This window comes from Coloeus monedula (genome assembly GCF_965178545.1).
Source record: "Coloeus monedula genome assembly, chromosome: 2".
In the NCBI taxonomy this organism is placed as follows: domain Eukaryota; kingdom Metazoa; phylum Chordata; class Aves; order Passeriformes; family Corvidae; genus Coloeus; species Coloeus monedula.
Window position 1 is genome coordinate 46,492,207 of NC_138782.1, and position 23,088 is coordinate 46,515,294.

Sequence of the window (23,088 nt, forward strand, 5' to 3'; positions counted from 1 at the left end):
TGTTTTCTTTCAAACTTCGAGCAACTCTACATCTACTCCTTGGTGCTTTAGCCTAGACTTTGTGCTGCTTTGTTCTGCATTTTTGCAACATGGCTTTTAAAACTATGAAGATAAACCTTTGTGAAGCACTGCTTATATTATCTACACTACTTTGTGACTTCTCTCACACAAAAAATAAAATCTTTCAAACAGTATGCTTTAGGATGGCGTTCTCAATGTATTCAGGTTAGGCAATAATAAAGGATCCTTTTCTTTGTTTGACAGCTGGAACAAAGCACTTTAGATTCACAATATGTGCTTAAATAGAGCCTGGTATGAAAAAGTCCCAACATAATCAGATTGTCTCTAGTTATAAAATCCTTGCTATAAAAGCCCAGCTATAGACCATCCAATTTCAAAATTTCTTTCTGAAGTATGTAGAACTTTATAAAAATTACAGGTATGTTACAATACAATGCAATTAGTTGTAGAACATTGCACAGTTTACTGTTAATTGACTCACCTGTTTTCTAATCAATCCATGGCATTTATTCAGAGGCAGTGAAGAAAGATGTTGGCTTAGAGATTCTTGGAGCAAGGGAAGGGACATGGTGAAGTGGGATTGAATTGTCTGCAGCTGACATTAATATACAGCTGACAGTTCTTGTGTATGAACTGCACTGATTGGAAACATCCACCAAACCTTTTCTTCTACCATCTCCAATAAAAGAAGGAGCTGTATTGGAAGCCAAGGAGCTTTGCATTGATTTCTGCCAGCTTCCTTGTCTGGAGAGATCTCTTTTAGAGTAGAATTTAATACACAATAGTTGTCTGTGCCATTGTGCTGGATAGCCTGACATCTTTAAAGATACAGATTTGACCTGGAGTCAGCAGTATGTGTTTTTCTTTATTTCTCTAAAATCTCATATGTAGTGACAGTACTGTCAGCACTGCTTGCAGAATAATGTTGGTATCAAATAAAGTGTGCAAGCAATCAGCTTATTTTTTCCCTTTTAATGTATCTTTCGATGTTACTATAAATTATTTTTATTGTAAAGTCATATTGGAAATGTAAGGATCTTGGTGGTTTCATTGGAAAGACTGTGGAAAGCAAACAGACAGTGGGGCATTGTTTAATTTGTATTGTGAACTGGTAAAGGAGAAATGATGTCTCCAATGTTCACATGCCTATCTGTGAACTCTTGTGGTGTTTGAAGGAAATTACAAATGCAGCAAATCTGAAGAGAAAGACTATAGGGGATAGAAACTATGGAATTGTACTTCTCATGCAGTTACAAAGATGAATTACAAAGGTTGTCACATACAGAAAACTACCCACTATTTCACTGACTGTTATGCATGTCAGGCACATTAAAAAATGTAACTACTCCAGCATTTAGAAAATTATAGAAGTAGTTAGTTTACGCTCTAATGTGAAATACTTATGAAGGTCTTAATATATAAAATGTTGCTATTAAAGATATTACAAAAACTTAACACTTTTCAGAAGTGTCAGATTAAGGGAAATGGAGATTAAGCTGTTTCTAGTATGCTGAAATTATTGCCCCTAATTTTCACCCAGAATGTAGGTCTGATGCACTGTTCTCTTCATTTATTTTGTGGATTGTAAATTTGTTGGAGTAGAGCTTTCCCCCCCCCCAGTACTATTGTCTGAGCCTAGTACAATTGGAACCTCCATTGGAGGCTCCTCTGTGAGATGATAGTGGCAAATAATAACTACTTTGCTTTTAGGATAGTCACGTTACAGGAAATTATAGTGTAAGTTTTTCCAAATAGTCCTGATGTCCTTAAGCTCAGCCCAGAAATAACAGCTGTGAGGATAGTTCACCCTACATCATTGCCAGGTGAGGAGAAAGTAACATGAGAAAGCAAAATTTTTCTAACATTGGCCAAGTAACTAAAGAGATTAATTGTCCAAGTCAGGACTCGGATATTTTCCTGCTGGGCTCTCAACCCCCATATTTCCCAGAGGTGTGCTGGACAAAGCTCTTCTGGCTTTGTGGCTTCTTGCTAATGTTCCTGCTGATGATTAAAGTAACTGTACGTACACTCTCACAAAACCCATGGAGTTCTATGGCTTGTGCCCATAAATCCTTTTAACTATTGTTATTGAGAGCCAGAGAACCAATTACAGATCTGAGTGACAGTCTGTCAGTCACGTTGCTGCTGTGAATGTTCTATGAAGTAGGGGCACTGGTCAAAATTTATGATAAAAGTTTGCCCCAGGCTTTGTGCTAGTGACTTTCTGGGGAGAAGTTTCATATACAGCACAGACTTTCCAATGTTAAGATGTAAGTTGTAGGTGAAAATCTTAGTGCTGTGCTTTGGAGGAAGCATCTGTAAAACTTCTAAGAATGTAGCTTTTTGTTCAGAGCTAAATGAATGCTCTTAAATTCAATATAAATTAGAGGAGGGAAATTAAATATATGCCAATGTGCCAAACTTCCCTTTGTAATAATACCTAAAAAGCGTCTGTTCTTGCGTATTTTAAAGCTTTCAGACTTCCCAACTCTGCTGCAACACAGATGTTTAGTACACTAAGTTCTGAAATGTTATATATGTTAAGGAGGCAGCAATTTCCTGAGTTGTAATTGGTATGAACTGATGGGTGGAAAATGCAGAGCTTGCTGGGAGGCAGAGAGCAGGCTTGAGCTGTCTTCCCTCTTAAAAAATCTTGTAGACAGTGTTCTCCATTGCTTCTCGTGAAGGGACTGTTTTGAGTACCAGGTTTCCTTCCCTTTCCTCCACCACCGTGATTTTTGTATAGTGGTGCTCATTGTTAGGAAAGGAGAAGGAATTAGAGGATGGACAGCTGATGCTGACTGCAGCAGGGGGAGCTTGTGGCATCAAATGCCACATCAGGTCATTGCTGGGTGTTTCGGTTACTCTGGTGCCTTGAGTCTGTCAGGGAATGTAGGAGACTTATTCTCTTGTACTCTTCTGGTTGCTAGTCTTTTAACTTTAAATAGCACCAGAACTGGGGACAACCATCAGTCCAGCATCTCAGCAGGAATTAGAAGGGTTTGTCATCTGTACCAAGAGTGACAAATAACTGAGGAATACACACAAAACAAGGAATTATGGAGTTATAGCTCCTGTAGATTTTGGCCCTCCTGCTTTAGGGTGAATTTTGTGGTAGTAGCTTCTGACTCCAAAGGGTGTTCAGCAGCCAGGAGTTTGGTTTGTTCCACTGTTCCTAAAGATAGTCTTGATAGTTCAGGAGCAGAGCTGGAGTGTGAAATTTCACAAGGTTGCCTTTTATACTGGGATGGAAAAAGTTAAGTGGTGGTTAAGTGGGATAATTACATTTGTGTTTTGCTCTGCCTTTTTATGAGCTGAACATGAATGTTTGGCTGTGGTACACAGAGTGTTACAGCCTTGTCTGGAAAGCTTTAGCCTCTGCTTACTGGCCTTCCCAGGAGCTGCTTTTTCCACTGACTGCTGGATTTAATGGGCCCTGGCCCAAATAAAATTTTAGTTCAAGTTAGGTGCGTGAGCCTTTGAAAGGAATCTCCCACTTGTTCCACCTGTTCCATGTACTATGCTTTGCTTTGCACTGTAGAGCAATCTTGTAGAACAATGGGTTGGTTTTCTTTCAGGTGAGACAAAGTCTGAAGATGTGCTGTAGAGGTACCCAAGAGGCTCAACTATCTGGCCTTTGATCCATGGCATTACACTAAACCTAGTTTGAAGTAGGACCTTCTGAAATGCAGAAGCTGGGGCCTCAATACTGAACTGTTTTGCTCTGCAGATGTTCTCCCTTTAGTCCACACAGTCAGTAGGGTAGGCATAACTCCGCTACTCCTGTTGCTTGTGTGGTGTCTGTCCCCAGCCCCATGATGTCTTGGAGTCAGCCTTGCCCAGGTGTGCAGTTTGACTCTGCAGTGGCTTTATTTTGGTTTTCCACGTGCAGGGCTGAATGGAAGGTAGAAAAGGTTTTGCTCTATGCCTATGACCAGACAGCACATGGTGAGGGCTAGCTGTTCAACTATCCCAAGAGTAATCTGAAGTTCCATTTTATACATATCAAGTGTGTTTATTTTTGACTGTGTGTATGTTAAATGGTTAATTATTTTATCCTTAAATTAAGAACAGATAGGTATTCCAGGTGCTTGTAATGCCTTCAGGTCCTATCACAGTATGTCTTTGTGTCATATTTGGGTATTAATTGATCTACATTTTCTCCTGCAAGTTACTTTGCAGGAGGCCAATGCTAGTAACTGGGCTGTAGACACCTTGCTTACTAGTCTGCTCTCTAGATGTGTTTCAGTCACATATTCAAGCTCCACATTAGACTCGTCAAGTTACCAGATGGGGTATGTGTTTAAATAATTCATGATTCAATTTTTATATTCTCTGTTATAGTGTGTCTTAGAGACCAAAAGCATAGATAGCCTGAGAAGAGAGAAGTTTCTGGTGGATAGATGTCCACCAGTTGGTGGTTTTATTTTTTCCCTCACTTAAAGAAGCGAAGAGATCTAAGAGTAGTATCTTGCACAGGAAGTCTTTTAGCTGACGGACATTAGAGATTCAGGAACAGAAAGAGGGGACACTTTGCACCCTGGTTGTTAATCTCCTCTCTAAAGTCCTGTTACTCTGTGTGGTTTTGGATACAGGCTGCTAGAGTGGTCTTTGGACCATAACTGTGTTTGGTGCTGAGCATACAAGACACTTCAGTCATCTTGGACCCTTAAAGTTTTTAAAAAGGCAAATGGTGGGGAGATTACGTGTCTCTGGAAGTATCTAGCAGGCAAGAAAAATTACTTTAGAGCTGCAGTGTGTGATTTATGCTTATAAATCCTACACAAATCCTCTTTTAGGGCCTTCAGATTTTGGAGGGATGCAAGGGCAAAAGGGAAGATGTTGTTTACTGAACTGTGGAGCAAGATCAAATGACCTTCCCTAGACCTTGAACTAGTTGAAGAAACACTTTTTAATGTCCAGCAATTTGTAGAATAGTGTGATTGATTATATTCCCACTTATTAGCACAGGCATAAATAAACATAAATATATGCAGTACATAGCAAATGAGGTTCTCTCCTTACTGAAATGATTTTCATAAATGTTTTTTAAATAATGATAAGTAGTTCTGATAAAGTGAACCTTTTCTTCGGAGGAATAAAACCAATGTTTAGAGTACGTAAAAAGTAGAGAGGTAGCCAGATGTTCTCACATGGTCAATTAGAAATTACGGAAATTGCTTCCTTTTCACAAAGCTATCACAAAGCATGATCTTTGGAGACACTACTGTTTTCTGACTGCTGCTTGTTTAATTGAGAACAGCAGTTAGTGACCTGTAACTGTGATGCTGAAAAGATAAATGGATAAAAAATCATTTAGTGCAGAGAGGTAAGTGGGTATGACCAGCCATATTATTTATAAGATGCCTATGGTGGCTGGTGAACATACATTATAAAGGACAGAGAGTTTTCAGTAAGACAAGTCCCTAGTACCACAAGAAGGTTTAGGTTAGGGTGACCAGAAAGGCTTCTCCCAGGATGCTTGTTCTGTTATGTTAGTCTATCCCAGTTTGGCTTCCCCAGTTGGCTGTCAGCCTCTACCCCTTGTCACTCCCCCAGAGCTTCCCCATTGGTCCCCGTTCCCTAGTCCCGCCTTTTCCGTGCCCCTGGATAAAACTGTGAGCTTTGGAATCATGTTTGTATTTGTCTCGGCTCCCTTCGGCAGTGTAGAAGCACGGGAATGCACGCAGGTACCCTTCTCGACTCTTTGCTACCGACCGTATCACTGAACCCACCCGTGCTTCTGTGGGTGCACACGGGACCCCACAGAGCTGAGCAGGGACAGTATTAGATGCCAGTGGAACAAATTATTGAGAAACGTCTGTTAGTAAAAACTAATTGAATACTGTGCAGATTGGAATATATAAAGCAGGATGCAGCCAAGACTTAATGAGAGAGAGAGAAGGAATTGGCATGTGGATCCCCTCATCTGTTTCCTTCCCAAAATACCCTGTTTTTAGGGCCAGGAGGAGTAGAGTAGAACGATTAAACAACTGGACACACAAACACAGTTAAGCGTAATTATGTCGAAGAACAATGATGACATTGTTACATGGCTGTAGAGGGTTGCCACAACTCCCAGCAAGCCCAGTGGTGAAGGACTGTGAGTAAAAGGAAGTGTTTCCATGTGGTTTGATGTTCAGTGGTCACTGGTCACAAGCCAACCCTTTCAACCCTTACTATTCTGTTTGTAACAGTGGTATTTTTGATGGCTGAGTTTGCAATGCCGAGTGGCATATTAGCATGCAAGTGCTGATGTGTTTTTCTGGTTGGGAATCTCATCTCAGCTCAAATTTCATTTTCAGTGGGGTGATAGGGATAGGGTGAATCAACTTAGCTGTGGCCCCTGAGAAATGGCGTCACAGATGTGGTTCACCTCCACTGCTTTGCAGGATATTGGTATGCACGTGGGTACGTGTGGGGTAGGGTGCTCATTTCAGCAAGGGCTTTCTGACATTTTGCAGCCAGATGATAACACCATAGTGAGTTTACCCTGGAACAGTGTGCTGGGACAGGGAAAAGATCTAGTCTTATTAGTCAGGTCTCTGTCTTTATTCTACACCGTTGGCACAGAAGCAGAATGGAGATCAATACTAATGATAGATTATTGTAAAAATGCATCATTTCGCTAAACCAGCAAATGTAAGCAACTTATCTTCTTAAATCCCCTCAGAGGATAAAGAAAGGAAATTAGCAATAAAAAGCATGCACAGATGGATGCTATTCCGATAGTAACGTATTAAAAATGTGGAAAGGATCGCTAATCGCACAAAATTGTAGGCAGTGAGGTCACGAGCAAAGGACTGAACTGTAAAGGTTTTCCATTTGTGGTTTAACTCAAAACTCTCTAATTTGACTAATGTATTGTCAAAGGTGTTCTGCCTTGGACTGGCAGGCTTGTTATCTGTCATGTATGTGATTTTGCTAGTATAGTGGCACAATAGAAGATACACGTACTGGACCTAATAATTAGTAGTTGGAATGATAGTCCTTTGTTTTCTACACAGGGACAGAAAACAAATAAGTAACTTACATAGAGAAGTGGTTAGTCTAAGAAACATGTAGGGTTATGGTAGAATCAAAGCAATCTCTTGGGGACTACTGTTATTTTTATTTAAAGTTGAAGGTGAATCTTTTTTGTTTTGGATAATAAACTGAGCATGATTCAGGAGAGCCTGGAATGTGATAATTGTTTAACTGCTATAATTGCACGTGCATTTTCTGCTGAAGTATACTGCTATGTTGTGTGTGATTCTTCAGTTCTAATAACAGTACAATTTTTTTATAAAGTCAAAATTTAAATGTGTAACTGCTATCTAAGTTTTAAGACAAGCTGAAGCAGCCAAGAGTAGCACTTTTCCTAGAATTTAATTCTCAGCCATTACTCTAGGAAGAGCATGGGTGATAACTTTGAGCCAATTCTTTGGAGCCCTATGAAATGAAAAAAGTGCTGGGAAGCCTGCAGTTTTGTCCTTGTTGTAGAAAAAAGTAGCTTGGCATCTTGGTTATTTGATGTTTTACATTCTAGTCTTGTTAATTTGTCCTTGAGCAGGACAGATTGATATATTTTATGAAAAAGGAAGAAGAACCCTCAGAGAGGTAGATTTTACTTTTTGTTGAGAGACTTTTTTTTTCTCCCAGGTAAAACAGGACACTTTTGTCAGTTTTTAACTTTTTTTTTTTTCTAAATTTAATTTCTAGCTGATAAATTTAGACGGAAACTGGAAGAACTGGAGAAGGAGAAAAATTCTTTAAAATTTCAGCTTCCTTCAAGGCAGCCATCAGTCAGCAGTTTTTTGGATAGGTTCATGACCCAAGTTCAGGCAACATTGCGCTGGGCTGCTGATCATCGGTAAGTTTGTTGATTCATGATTGTGTAAAATGATGCTTCTCTTTTTCTCAAAATGAGGAATAAAAATTATGAATAATTTTGATCAAGGGTTTTAATGACCGCCTAACGTATCAGAGCTTGTCTGTGAAAATCCCACCCTGCCCCCCTTTTTTTATTTCTACAATTCTTTCAGAATTCCCCTGAAAAACATTGATCATGATGAACTGGTGAATTAAATAGAATGTTTCTCATTGATGTTGAGTGGGAATGGGATTGAATCCTTGACACGGCAGCTTGAGCATACAACAGCAACGCAGCTTGAGCAACGCTTCCCTGTGGAGTTAATTCTGATGCTCCCTTTCAGGCAATGAAAGGATATTTAAATATAAAGTAAAAACCAGATTATTTTTTGATATGAATAGATCTTTGGGGCTTCCTTTTGTGTGCCGCTTCTTATACAGCAGCAATATTGAGCTCAGCACTGTACAAAGCCACAAAAATAAATTTTAAACCTTGTCTTGAAGGGATGGCTTCAAAGATGGGGGGAATGCAAGATGTGTTGGATGGCCCAAGAGGGGTACTTATCTTAGGAAAAAGAAATTGTCTCTGTTTCTTGGTCTGTCTTCATCCGTGCTTCTAGTTACTGTTAGAAGAGAATACTGTATAGGTATTGAAAGCTATTCTCAAATGCAACAGCACAAATGAAAGAAGAGAAGCCTTTTGTTTTCTGGCAGCTTGTTCATATAAAGGCTGCAGTGTGCTAGTCAATACATTTGGCTGTAATTTTTGATAGACATGAAAATTAGCTAGAATAAGTACAGATAATGATTTTTTTTGGTGAAATTGGAAAATTTGAAGGTATTTTTAGCCTCTATTTATAGCATCTAGTAATAAGTGAGGTTTAAAACAAACTGCACTCCTTCAGAGCTGTTTTCTTCTACGTTCTGAAGCTCTAAGAGGCTATTTAACTATCCCTTAAAGATTAGGATATGCCATTCTCTATTTCGTCATTAAGATGTGTTTGCTCTATGCATTAATTTGTAATAATGATTTTGGCATTAGAGGTAGTGTTTCTTCTTTATCATAGAAACTGAGTCACTAAAGCATCCCTCAGATACAGTTTGCTTATTTTTATCCTATATAATGTATATATAATACTTTTATATATAAAATAGATGCTATAACGTATTTATGAAAGTGTTCCTGTTCTTTGGATGATTAGATCTGTAACTCTTCTCTTTGCACAGGTCGGAACAGTGCCATTCTTCAGGGTCAGATGGATAGCCTCTTCTCTTTTTTGTCTTGTGCACACTCCTTTCTTTGAGCTTAAGTTTGAATACTGTTGTTGTGACACCCTTTTATTTTGCTTGCTTGATTCTTGTAGCCTTTTACACTGCTTTGTCTGTGGTCTGACTCATTGATACAGCAGGAGTACCTTTTGTCTTCTGTACAGGAGTTTAAGTTCTTTCTGTTCCAACAGTATTTTTAGATAGTACGGTGGAAAACATAACTGCTTCTCCAAGGAAAACTTGTAGGCTTCAGTTTTTGTTTTCATTTTGAATTGGAACAAAAAAAAATATACCCAAGAAGACTTTTTTTTTTACCTGGAAAATTAAAAAGATGATCAGACTAGCATCAGAAGACCAGATCATTGCAATTTTACTGTAGTTAAGTCAATCTCATCTTTTTGCAATATTCTGAAATGAAAAGTGTGTATGGCAGCTTATTTAAGAGATGAAGCTGAAATTCATGCCACAGTTTTATTTTACTTGATTAAATTATGAGATGAGTTTCTAAGCGAATGCATTTGATGTTGACACAGGATATTGGGGGCATGTGGTGGGAGCCCAGTTTGGTTATGTTTAGCTTAGGAACGACAAATGCTGTGGTTGTGTAATCAGTCAGGTTTGGTGAGATTAGAGAGATCTTGTTTTTCTTCCACCAGCCCCAAATAGACAGTACACATTGAATTTCCAGGAAGGTTCTGAAAATAAATTATGTTTATAATCAAATTTTTTCTAAATTTCGATCAGCCACTTGGAGGTTTATTACATACTTCTCTAGGAATGATGCAGCTCCAGCTTGAAGAAGGTGGCATCAGAGCTGCTGGGAAGTGTGGCTGGTTGGAGCCACAGGCACCTGTAATGATTGTAAGGCACAGTGATGGCCTAGCACATCATAATAGGGATGTCTCTTTGATGCATGCTGTTAATACAGAAATGCAGTTACACTTGTCATTATGTCTATCTTGCTTAAAGATACCTATGTTAGTGCCGAGGCTTTATTTTGCTTTTTCAGTAAATTCTGCAGCCCACAGAGAAGGGAGTAAAATGTTTGTCTTTTGATGGTCCTGCAGAATAGATGAAAATCTCTGGTTCAACATGCTTGTTAAACACCTGTGCATGGAGATCATAATTGTGTGATTAATCATGCTTAAACCAGACTTACAATGCATGTTTTGTATGTGGCATAGATGTATTTGCTTTGCAAGACCACAGTGGGAAATCATGCCTCAAAACCACTCTGAGACACAGTATTTGTTAAACAAGATACTGAAATGAATCTGTACTCCTTTTGTGGAGGTGCATGCACTCTCCCTAGAGATGAACGCAGAAATGCAATTGCCCTAGCCAGCGCACATGCCCTTGTGGGGGAACATGGAAGGCAAAATGGATTTGCATTGTTTGCAGGTGCATTTTGAGAGGCTGATTATGGAATTGATACTTAACATAATGTGCTGATTACCTTGGAGTCCAGTCATGGAAAGATTTACAACTGAGGGTTGTACAGATGACTGGGAGGAAGCCCACTGACTGTGATTTTGAAAAAACTCGCTGTGCAAGAGAGAAGTAAAATTTGGCATTGTGGAGCAAACACTCCAGATGATCTCTAATGTAGTCTCCAAAAGCTGACAGAAGCTGCAAAAATGGCTTTGGCAAGTTTCTAAACTTCTGTCTAAGAGATTTTTCTCTGTATTGATAGAAACTACATGCCTTAGTTTTGTCTCTTTCAAGGCAGTGATGGATAAATTTCTGAAATATGATAAAGCTGGGGGAAGCCTGAAGCTATACAAGCTTTCCATTTTCTTTCTTCATCGTGTTGTAAAAACAGTGTAAATGTTTGAGATAATAAAGGAAGATATGCCAAGGAAAAAAAATCTCTTGTTCTCTAACTGTATCTGTTTGAAATGTAATCATTCTGGTGGTGGAGTGTTGTGACTTTAAAGGTAACATGTAGCATTCTGATCTGTTTAATCCTTGAGACACTGAAACTCATGAAAACCTCTAATTTTTAGCTTTTGTCATGTTTTTTTCAAAGGGTTAGACATGAAGAAAATGGTCTCTGTCATGAAAAAGAGCATAGACTTTTGAGATCAACTTACCAGGAGAGGATGCAGGTTTCGGCCATGAAACGAAACCAGCTTTTTCAAGAAAAGAAACGGTTACAGGTAACAGAACTGGGAAGTGGTGTATAAGAACCAGTGCTGTGTAGGGAAAACCTTTTAAGCTGTCACACAGAATTAAATAAATTTATTGTAATAGCGACTTTGCTTCTGTGTAGTAATTAGAGCCTTGGCTGGAGTCCAGTCGATAATCTAAGTGATGACTGGAGATGGCAGCCACAGGAGTTGTGTTAATCTCATTACAGAGATGCAGAGCTGGAAGGTTTGGTGGCTTGTGTGCGTGTTTTAACTTTCCTCATCATCTTTTTAAGCATGCTCTTTGTTATAATTTGATGTTTTAATACTACACTGATCTTCAGAAGTTTTTATTTTAAGACAAAAATTTTTCATCTGTTTCTGGTTAGAATTTATTATAAATACATGATTAACAGCTTTTATTCCTGAAAAATGGTTGATGGTTTTCATAAGGATGAAGGAATCATCACGAAGCAGCCAGCATTTGCTAACAATAGCTTTATACTGACACGTGATGTCACAATGTGATAGTTTGGCAAGTGGAATGTTTCAAGATGGCATTTGTCCAATTTCAAGTCTGCAAGGCTTTTAAGCAAAATTTAGCTCTTTCTTTTCTCTGTCCTTCAAAAATCTCAATGTCTTGTCTCGTTATGTGTCTTTTAAACCTTGGTTATCACACTCAGCGATGTGGTGCCTTAGAGACCTAGTAGACTTAGTTTTCCTTTTTTTTTTTTTTGTGGTCTTGAAATAATTTTTTACAATTTTTTTTTTCCCTTTGGTGCATCCATTAGTGTAGTAATCTCTGCATGTGTACACACATAAATTTGTATATATTAAAAACTTAAAAAGAAATAGAAAAAAACATCTTATGTGGTCATTGCAAAATTGTACTTAGATGAAGAAATGTCTTTTTTATCCTATTCATCACCTTTGTATTCTTCAGGTTTATTTCATCAACATGTAAGAGGAGACAAAGTGTAGTTCAGCATTCAGTATGTAGAAAACTATTTTAATCTAGACATCCAAGAGCCACCTCAAGATTTTGAACTGAAAACTGCTGTACTTAAGACTCCTCAACAGCTAATTTTTACGCTTGCTCAAGCTGAATCTTTGTTCTGCTGTAGTTATAGTAGGGAAAAATTAACCACACCATTGTGCAGGCATGCTATTTATTAGCATTTTATCAAAATTACCAGGAATTCAAGGTTCTGGGGAAGGCTGATCTGTGGTGATTGGTTGCACCCAGCATCCACTAAAGATTGCTCCTGCCCAAAATCTTGCATGATCAGAAGTAATCTTTTTTTTTTTTTTTTTTTTTTTTTTTTTTAATTTTCCTCAGCCCCACTTTTCTTTACTTTTTCTTTTGCCTTCTCTTCTGTTGGTTCTGCACTTGTCTTCAGGGATTTGAAAACCTCTGGCCGAATCTATGATTTACGTATTACCGTTTCTACCACAATCTCTACTTCATTGAGACCATCAGGCCATAAGTGAAGCTGGAAGTTTACAGTCAGTACTGATTAGCTGTCGTGTTGGAAATCTCAGTTTAAACTTAAACCTGCAAAGTAAAACTCCAGCTTATGTTTAGTGAGATGACTATCATCTGCTGCTCCATGCTGAGACTTCAAGCCCTTTTTATCTGTCCCTGGAGGCTGACCAAGAGCACGCTAAAGGCTTCTTTGCATTTCTGGAAAAGAATGCAGGAGAATTCCAATTTACTGATTAAAATTTCCATGCTCCCAAGAATGCCTGTGAACTATTCCTGAGCAGAGCAGCTTTCTTTCTGTGAATGCAGATTGTGTACTTCTGGTATCTATTTATGTTGTACATTTCAGTACTAAAAGTGTGATTGTAAAACCAGATTCCCTTCATCTTCCTTTCTGTTCCCATGTATGCTGCTTATTGCAGTGATTGCAATTACTATGTTTTCACAGAATATGGAGGTCTCTGTACTAAGTAGGGCCTATTAAGATTTTGGCAGTATTCCCAAGCCACTAGCACAGAGACAGAATTGTCCTTTGTGCACACTAAAAGCCTTATTTGAGACTGGAAGGAGCAAAACTCATGTTTTTGGTCTGCTGACCTTTCTGTCCTGGACAAATGCCTCTGTGGGTTGAAACGTGGGCCACACCATTCTCTTGTTCCTTTATCTAAGACCAAAGGAGGAGGAAAATAATTGGTGAACCTGGTGGTGTGCAGGACTATTATAAGTTGAAATTTTGGAGCTAGTCAACCTTTGAACATGCAAGGACCATTTCTTCTTGTTTTAAGTGATACTTGGGAAGCTGGTTACAGTGCAGCAAACCTGAAAGTACATTTGTTAACAAAATGAGCATTAGTGAGCTAAACTTCATGGAAATTGCATTGAAAACATTATTTTAATGCTAAGGTTATAAAGTGAAGCTATAAAAAAGCAAAGAAATGCCAAAGTCTGTTATCTGTGCATAGTATGTATGTTTTAGAAGAGCCTGTAATATTGAAGTGCGTGGGGATTTTTCCCCCCTAGATTGCTACCTCATACATAGATGAAGTGTCACTTCAGATATTCAGAATACTGGTTTTTTCCTTCCTTACTCAGTATTTGACCCCTTCTACTGTGTACCACTCAAACCTTTTGAATACAAATTTATTAATTAGCGAGTGGGCTCTTTTTGCAGTATTAATCAACATTGCATCTTAGTGATTCAAACCCACTTAATTTTTATCTCTGTAACACCATTTTGGGTGTTATTGCCATTTGCTCAGATGGAGAATGGAGAAGTGAATTGCCATAAAAAGCCATATGGTTGTTTCTAACATCAGTTTTGTAATGCCTAGTTATTTACTTACTAAATATTTAGTTTTGGGTTTCTGGCTTTTTGTTTTTTATTTTTAGTTGGACTGAATGTGATCAGAGCATGGAATTGAGCTTTGATTTCTATTGAGAGCCTATAGATAGCATGTCAGAGACCTCTTGCAGGTTGTATAGAAATGATGAACATACAGTCTTTGGCCATGTGGGAAGATAATAGTTTAAGTGGCTTGCAAAGTTTCACAGAGACAGCAAGAAATGTAGGAATAGAATCAAATTCTCCAGTATGGCGTTCAATTCAATGACAACTTTAACTCAGCTACCCAGATTCCTTCAAGAAGTGCTCCTTCCTTGCAAGCTATATGTTGGGTTTTCAAGGAAAAACCTGTGCAAGGATGATGTACAAATTGGTGAAGCTTTTTTTTATTTTTGGGCTTCTCACTGCAAGAAAGACATTGAAGTGGTGGAGCATATCCAGAAAAGGGCAGTGAAGCTTGTGAAGGGTCTGGAGCACAAGTCTGATGAGGAGCAGCTGAGGGAGCTGGAAGTGTTTAGGCTGGAGAAAAGGAGGCTCAGAGGGGACCCTATCACTCTCTACCTGAGAGGAGGATGTAGCCAGGTTGGTCTGTTCTCCCAGGTAACAAGTGACAGGACAAGAGGAAATGGCCTCAGGATGTACCAGGAGAGACCAAGATTGGACATGAGGAAGAATTTCTTCACTGTAAGGGTGGTCAGGCTTTGGAGCAGGCTGCCCAGGGAGGTGGTAGAGTCACCATCCCCAGAAATGGTCAAGAAATGACTTGACATGGCATTTAGGGCTGTGGTTTATTTGACAAGGTGCTGTTTGGCCAAGGGTTGGACACAATACAATGACTTTGGAGCTCTTTTCCAGTATTAATGGTTCCACAATTCTGTGATTCCGAAAATTATATTTTGCTCTTACAAGAAACATCAATATCATGATGCACTCAGTTTGAACTTCTAGAAAAATGAGTGCAACTGAGGTTGAAGTTCTGCCCATTTTAAGTAAAGAGAAGGATTTTGAGCTTTTAGTTAAAATGAACTGTTAATTATCAGAAGGGCTGGTTAGATAGTCATGTCAGATTGGAGTCATTAGACAAACCATTGCAGGGGTATTCTGCAGGATAGATGTTTGATCACTTCAGCTGCCAGCCTGTAGAAAAGATTCTGTTGCCATGGGTGATCTGACATTTGGTTTTTTGGTGGAAGTTTTTAACATGCGAACTTGGTAAATATTTATTTTAAAAGTAAAAGATGGCTGACAGTAGGTGTTGGAAGAGGAACCTGAAGTGTGGTATTGAAGTGGAGGTGGTGAGTTTCAGGCTATTGGAAGCACTAGAGTTTCTGAGTACAACCCACATGAGAATTTGTGTCTCAGCAAGAGGATGTCTCATTTAATGTTTGCTAAATTGGACAAATTTAATACATGCTAATTTTGACACTTGTACTTTTTTGTCTTATGGGCAAATGGATTTCTTTTATAGGGTTCATAGTAAACTTTGGTTTTTGTTCTATGCAGAAAGAAATTGAAGATCTTCGAACAAGATTGGCCATATTAGAAGGAAAAGATCAACAACTAAGAAGAGAAATTGAAGAACAAGATAGGCTTATTCAGTCACAGGACTGTGAACTGGCTGCTTTACTTGGCTGCGTTTCTTTAAGAGAGCTGCAGGAAATAAGCAAGGCTGTGGATGACACTTTAGCATCCTCCTATCGAATTCCATTCAGTTTAGATCTTCCAGGAGCAATAAAGAGGTATTTAAATTTCAATTTAGATGTAGACTCTTGTATCTTCCTGTATGAACTGCTGATTTGGCTGTCAGTTGTTCTGTTCATCGTTGTGCCAGCTAATTATCTGGATTCAGATACTTTAAAACCTTCTAAGAAGTGATGTTGGAGTTCTAATATTGATGTTTGTCCTCAGAATAGTTTGTAGTTATTTGAATGTCTTGCACTTAATGTTCTCTTATGATGAAGACCCACCTACAGATAGCATATGTATCCATCAACTGGTAATTCCTATCATCAGCTTACACTGTTTCTTGTTAACTGGTGGAATTTTTTCCCCAGTTTGGTAATGGAGTAATTAAAACAAATTTCTCACAGCCTGAAAGTGTGTACTAGGCACCATTCAAATAAGTATTAGAGATGCTTCTTGCTTCCATGAACTTGTAATTAGAATAAAGTCCGGTGTGGTGAGGAGTGCTAGACTCAGACAGTGGATGCAAGGCAGTGAGGAAGAGAGTGCAGCATAAATAATTTCGGGACACTCACAGTTAAATGTACAGGATTATGGATCCTTTAAATGGAAAAGTAGCTACTCTTGGCAGTCTTTTGGAAATAACCTCATCTTTATTTAAAAAAGCAATTGAAGTACTGAAACTGTACTGGATGTTGGTGATGGGACTTTGAGAGTGGTACTGCTGCAGTGTCACCAAAAGAAAATAAAATTCCTGTTTATCCTAACTTACTTTTCTTCCAGATAAGCAATAACTATGTTGCTTGCAATTTTTTTTCTCCCATCATGTTTATTGGATTTAGTTTGGCTGTATTAGCATTCATGAGAAATTGCTGCTCATGTGTGCTAATTTTACAGATTTTTTTTTTTTTTAAGTCAGCAGAACATTTTGTAGAGCACTTACTCTCTTTTGACATTTGTGTAAAATTTTAAATAAGGTTATGGGAAATAGTTTCTTGCATTAAGTTTAGCTTGTTTTAATAGTATTTTATACCTATGTTTCTGAGATTGAGGAATAGAAGACCTCAAGCAGTCTGTCTGAGAAAGTGATTTTAGTTTTCTTAGTTTTGGATTTTCTTATGAAAGAATATTCAGATTATTTTTTTCTCTCACTGCTGCTGTAATATTTGGGTTGCATTTACCTCATTGGGAAATTATTTAAAAGTGAGTTAAATAGTATGGGTTCAGGAGGAATTTGCTCTGAGTTGTTTGCTTACTAGCACCATGAATAGCACAATCACTTGAGAGAAAACAGGCATTCATTATTCAAAGTGGGTTCATAACTGGAATGAGAATTTTAAAATAATTTCTTTCATTTCTGTTTGTTTTTAAAAGATGCAATGAATGAAACTTCTGTGGGATTTTTTGTTGATTGACTTTGTTGTCACTGGTGGTCAGGTGCTTCTGCTCTCATTACCATGGCTGGAGTTCTGCTACTGGGACTCTGGTGGGTTGACCTTGGCTGCACACCAGGTGCCCACCAAGCCACTTTATCATTCCCTCTTCTCAGCTGGCCTGGGGAGAGAAAATAAGATGGAAAACAATCCATAGGTTGAGAAAAGGCAGTTTACTAAAGTGAAAGCAAAATGTTGCATGCATGCAAACAAAGGTTTTATTCTCTACTGTCCATCATCAGGTGATGTCCAGACACTTCCCAGGAAGCAGGGCTTCAGAGCATGTAGTGGTTGCTCTGGATGGCAAACACTTTAAATAACGAATGCCCCTCTTCCTCCTCCTTTTGTTAAATTTTATCTCAGCAGACATCCCTGACATCTTATAGTGTGGAATATCCCTTTGGTCAGTGTGAGTCAGATGTCCTGGGTATGTCCCTTCCCAAGATTTTGCCTACCCCGATCCTACTGCTGGTGTGGGAGGGTGGAATGTTGGAGAGAGGGTGCTGATGCTGTGCCAGTGCACACTGGTGTGTTATCAACACCTTTCCAGCCATTAATGCAAAGCACAGCACTGTGGGGCTGCTGTGGGGAAAGTTAACTCCATCTCAGCTAATGCAGGACACATAAATGCTGTTATTTAACAGTGAGAGTTCTTTCAGATTAACTGTGAGCTTTAGTGATGGGTGGCTTCTTTTTCAAGCTGTGCAGTCTATCATACCCCAGGTACAGAGATTTTATGTCTGAATCCAGGTATGTTCTGTTCTCCTTCTGTAAGATGAAAAAGCAGCATGCACATAAGACACTTGGTGTGGGTATAATTCCTGTGTGCCTATGGGCATCCCTTAGATTGTTATGCAATTAAACAATAATCTTGTTTAAACTTCTGCTCAAAGCGAGGCTACAATTTCCAAATGAGATCAGGTCGCTCGGGGCCCCATCTCTCTGAGTTTTGTATATCTTCAAGGGTGGAGATTTTGCAGCCTTGCTAGGCATCCTGCATTTCACCGCCCTTGCTGTGAACTCTTTTTCCTTCATTTCACCAGAATTTCCATGGTTGCAACTTGCATTGGCTTATTCTAAATTGGTACTTCTTGTGGAAGAAATATTGTTTATTAGGTAACAGGTTTAAATACTTGGTTGATGTTAGTTCAGCATATTAGTTTTAAATTCCAAAGTCTTGGCATAGTTAATCTGAAGGAGATTTTCCTGGAAATGTGTATTTTATTTTATGAATGATTGTAGAGGGGCGAAAAAAAAATTTCCAAATTTAGAGGTATCTGTGTGAGAAATAAAGCTATTACTCATGCACATATGCTGGAGATCAGTGCTTGTGTAGCAAATTCAGGATCGATGGGCAGTAAATTACAAGCTCCTCCCTGCTGGGCTGCAAGATACTCTGTATTTATTCTAACAACATTGTGCTTGTCAGTAAACTACTGCTATAATGTGCTTTTGCATAATTATTTGTTGACTACATGAATTGCATTCAGCACTGGAGTAACAGAGGCAAGGCTAGTGAGAAGCATCTCTTAAGACAATCTGTGCTGTAATGAATTGTGTTTGGTGGCTTGCAGCTCACTATAAAATAAAAATCATTCAATATATTGAAGCAAACTTTCAGGAACATGAGAGAACATATTAAACAAAGAATACTTGCCCAAGTAGAAGTGTGTAGGAGGAAGAGAGCAAGTAAAATGTAACACTGCAATGAGTATTGGTTCTAAGCTTATTTTTCTTGTCAGGTGTTATTTTGTCTTTGTTGTTCTTTGTTTTGTCCTGTTTGCCTTTGGTATGTGGTGGACATTTTAAATACAAAAAGCCTTTGTCAATAACTAAGGCATGCTTTGAGTTTGAAGAATTGAGAAATGTTAGGCACATTACCCATGGACCTTACTCGATGGCTGTTGGAAGACATGGTTAAAACCTGCTGGTTAATGGGTGAAGAAATATGTTTTAACAGGGAATTCTCACTGAAGTTGAGACTGCAGAATGTGGATGTTTTGCTCATCCAGACAGGCTTAATTGGTTTTGGTAAGCTAAAGGGTGTAATCGTTACTTTAAAACGGGGAAGTTGCAGGGCAAAAGCTCAGTTCCCTTGCATGGGGTTGCGTGGAGATGTGTTTAAAAGGTGGGAGCAGCTGGTGTTGTGTGCACTGTGACACATACTAGTGTTTTAACTGAAGGCAACGCACTGAAATCAGAGGAAAGTGGGTCTGGGTGTTTCAGCATGAAGTACTTTCTTCTGGAGATTGCAAAAGGTATCAAAATATTTAATTTTCTTATTCGCTACTGAAGTGGACACCATTTCAGAAATATATGGTTTTTAACTAGTGTAAGTTGAGTTTTCTAATTATAAAATAAGACCATTTTAATTATTTGACCTATTCATTTCAATAGCTGTTGTTTCCTTTATTTATTTCCATTTCACAATAAAAACTGGGGAAATCTGTTATATGTCAGTTCATATTTAGTTCCATTTAGCAGTTTCTTTGTTTTATCCATATCTGCAGATGCATGTGTCCTTACAGTGTGTCATTCTTAAAAGAAATTGCACAGTTCCATCTGGGCTATTGTCTGGGCACCGATTGCTGCTTGAGAGAAATTCAAATATACACGTTTCAAAGTATTTGAATGCTCCACCTCTTCCTCACATGGAACAATTTTTAACTAGTTGGAGTTTATTCTACAGTGGGTTTGTGGGATCTTCATAAGATAAGTAAATTCTCTGTTACGTGTATTAGTTATTAGAGGGCGGCCAGTGGTGCAAGGAACTGGACTTGATGATTTATTCATCCAGTTCACTCTGCTTTTGTGATGCCTGGAGTTCATTTGGGATTTTGAAAGGAAATTCCTAATGTCTTATCAAATGTCTTAATCCAGCTTGAGCCTTGATAATAGGTCTGTGTCATTTTCAGCTAGTCCCACACCTCAGTTTGTCTTTGAGGCCATCATCTCAGCTTTCTCAAAGCACTTGGCTGCAGTCTTTTGTGAGAGGCTCTGACTAGTCATAGGTGAAACAAGAGATGTGCCTCATCTTTTGTGAGCTGACTGATTAGGAGGCTCATCTTTCTTGTAGATAGATAGGTGTTTTCCTCTCCATTTTGTCTGCCTAGGATTAATTTCATTCCTTTGTCCTCTGCCTAGGATTGAAGGGTAGAGTTAATGGGCAAGTGGCTTTGTTTCCTTTATTCTCACTTGTGGCAGCAACTCTAGGAGTAACTATGTATTGAAAGCCTGGCATTCCCTAAAATGTCTGTGCTTTGGCACAAAAGTGAATTTGTTTCCTGTGAAGGTGCAAACGTGACTCAGAAGTTCATAATGTCTCTGATCCTGCTGGAGGGAGTAAAAAGGGCTTCTGCAGAGTCTATTCCCACACTGTAGGCACTGGCCTTTCTTGGGAAGAATGGGGCAGGGTTAAAAACAGAGCAGAGAAAGGAAAGAGCCAGTCTTCCAACTTGGAGGACAGAGCCATTGCTGTCAACCCGAATTATTTTTGAGCAATCTTAAAGGCAGCTTTTTGTCCTCTCAAGCAGCACTATAGAAGGAAAAAGTCACAGCAGAAGGATAAGTAGCACTTGCTTGAGTACCCACGTGTATGGTGTAATGAGGAATCTGGTTTTCCCTGCTGTGCATCTGGTTTCCCCTGCTTGCTTGAACAGCATCCAGTGGGACATAGGAGCCTATAAAGCCCAGGCCACATATGTGCTGATTCCTCTGGGTATGTGCACAATGAGATTTACTTCTCTTTAGGGAAAAATGACCAGCTGTCTCAATCAATGTGTGCTGCTGAATTCGTTTGTATATAATGAAGAGAAACAGCTAGCAACAATACCCAGGGACAGACCCTTTCCATCAGTGAAGTAAAATGGATGTTGTTCTTAGGAGAATAGTTGCAGCTGCTGTGAGCAAGCTCTAATTTTTGTGTACTCCAGACAAATGTAGCAGAAGAATGGGGATCTATTGATACATCAGAAAATCTGAGGAATATATTAGTTAGGATGTGATGGACTGCTCCTGCAGATAGCTGTTTGCTTGTCCCTTTGTTCTCAGTCTGATGCTCCTGTTTCCCCATAGCAGCTGAAGCAACAACTGCTTCAACTGCCCTGCAGCATCAGCTGGCAGAAGAGTGTTGGGAAATCCAGCACCATATGAATGGTTTGGTTGGTTGAAACAGCCAGCTGGTTTGGCTGTCTGAATGGTGATTTATAGGACCAGAAGATTTCTCAATACATGACAATGAAAACTGAGCTTGTTGTGATGATTAAAGATGCCAGCAACATCTTCAGGTGTCTGTGAACTGATTGTTTCTGTTAGACTGATTTTATGTAAAAAAACCCCAAAACCATACTGAGATTTTGCCTGTGTCCTTGTATTGCTGGCATTAAAATAACTGTTTATTGATCATTCTTATAAAAAATTGTGAAGTGTCATCCAATGCTATGATTTTTCTTCAAGTCTGCTGACTGGGGCTAGTGTCTGGCAGCACTGCAGCAAATAAGAGTTGACTCAGTTTAAGAGTTTTTGTGTATGCTGAGCTGGGCAGGATGATGAGTTTTTAAAGTACACTTCATGTAAGTGTAACTCTTTGAGACTCAACAAAGACAAGTACAGTCACTGAGCAACCTGTGAGTCAGTGGGAAACCCTATTGGTAAGCTGAGGTTATACAAACATTGGGAAGGTGTATTTCCAGTTCTGACTCCTGATAAATTCTGAGTGGGGAAGCACATGTATTGAAGCAATCCTTGACATACAGCAGCAGTGAAGAAATACTGCTCTGCAAATGATAGCTTGGAGAAGAGCAAATTGCTGGAGCAAAACCAGCTCTCAGATCGCTCAGAGGTAGGTGCATAATTTTGGGTTCTCATTCATATTCCTTCGAGAACTTTGTAGATTGAAATGTGCAGAAGGTGCACTGCGCCTGTAACTTAAAGTACATCTCTTGATAGCTGTTGTCTGAGATCAGATTAATTTTTGAGGTTGGAAGTTTTCCAAGGTGGGACTTTGCGTTTTACTTCTAATTCAGGTGACTAGTCCTTGCAGCTGCCAGAAATTTCATTTTCATTATGAGTTAAACACAACTTTTCTCTCCTTCTATTTAATGTCAAAGTCCTTGCCTCAAGAGCACTGTCAGGGTTAGATAGAGAAATTGGATTTTCACTACACCAGCTGAGCAAAAATTTGTATTTTTGTAATTTTTTAACTAGCTCTCTCATCATATAGAAGTCTTCTGTGGGGTGCATTATCCAAGGAAAAATCAGAGTTTATTTGGAAAACCCTGACTTAGGTTTAAGGGGTGATTTTACTTCCCATTACAAAGTTATGCTGCTGTGAAAATATCGTTGTTTTAAGTCCCGTAGATCGTTGCACAAAGATGAAAAGGAACTTACGTGCTGTGAGAAATGAGACAACTCTTAAAAAGATTAATTTATTGAAAACAGAAAAAATTGAAAAATTACAGAATCAGAAAAATACAAAAATTTGGGATCCTATGGCTCGGTAGATGGTATGCCCCAGGAGCGCAGGGATTTGAGATCTTCTGGCTGAGACAGCTAGACCTCAGGTAGAGAAAAAAAACTTGCAGTGCTGGGTTGACTTAAAAAAATTACTAAAAGCCCCTTAAAAGGGGTAAGGCTTTTAATGCCCAGCACCGATGTCTCCCACAGCTAGTCTGGAGAGAGCAAGAGGGGAAGAGAGAAGAGAGCCCGCCTCTCGGCTTCGTCCTTTTTATAGTTTTTGCTCCGCCCCCAGTCCGCCCACAGCCCGCCCACAGCCCGCCCCTTCGGTCCAAGGCGATTGGTGCTTTCCCTTTGATGGATCATCTCTGTCCACCAATGGCTCATCGTTGTCAAGGGGGGGTGGTTTCAGTTAGAGATAAG

The 23,088-nt window shown here is 39.0% G+C and overlaps 1 protein-coding gene across 1 annotated transcript in view; it reads left to right on the forward strand.

The window, feature by feature from the left end:
- The window catches only part of DISC1 (DISC1 scaffold protein), a 189,585-nt gene that overhangs the window by 46,468 nt on the left and 120,029 nt on the right, over window positions 1-23,088 (forward strand). The window contains exons 4-6 of the mRNA XM_082276713.1: window positions 7,723-7,873; window positions 11,171-11,300; window positions 15,599-15,834. Coding sequence (XP_082132839.1) covers window positions 7,723-7,873; window positions 11,171-11,300; window positions 15,599-15,834 — 517 coding nt within the window. The remainder of the gene's footprint in view (window positions 1-7,722; window positions 7,874-11,170; window positions 11,301-15,598; window positions 15,835-23,088) is intronic.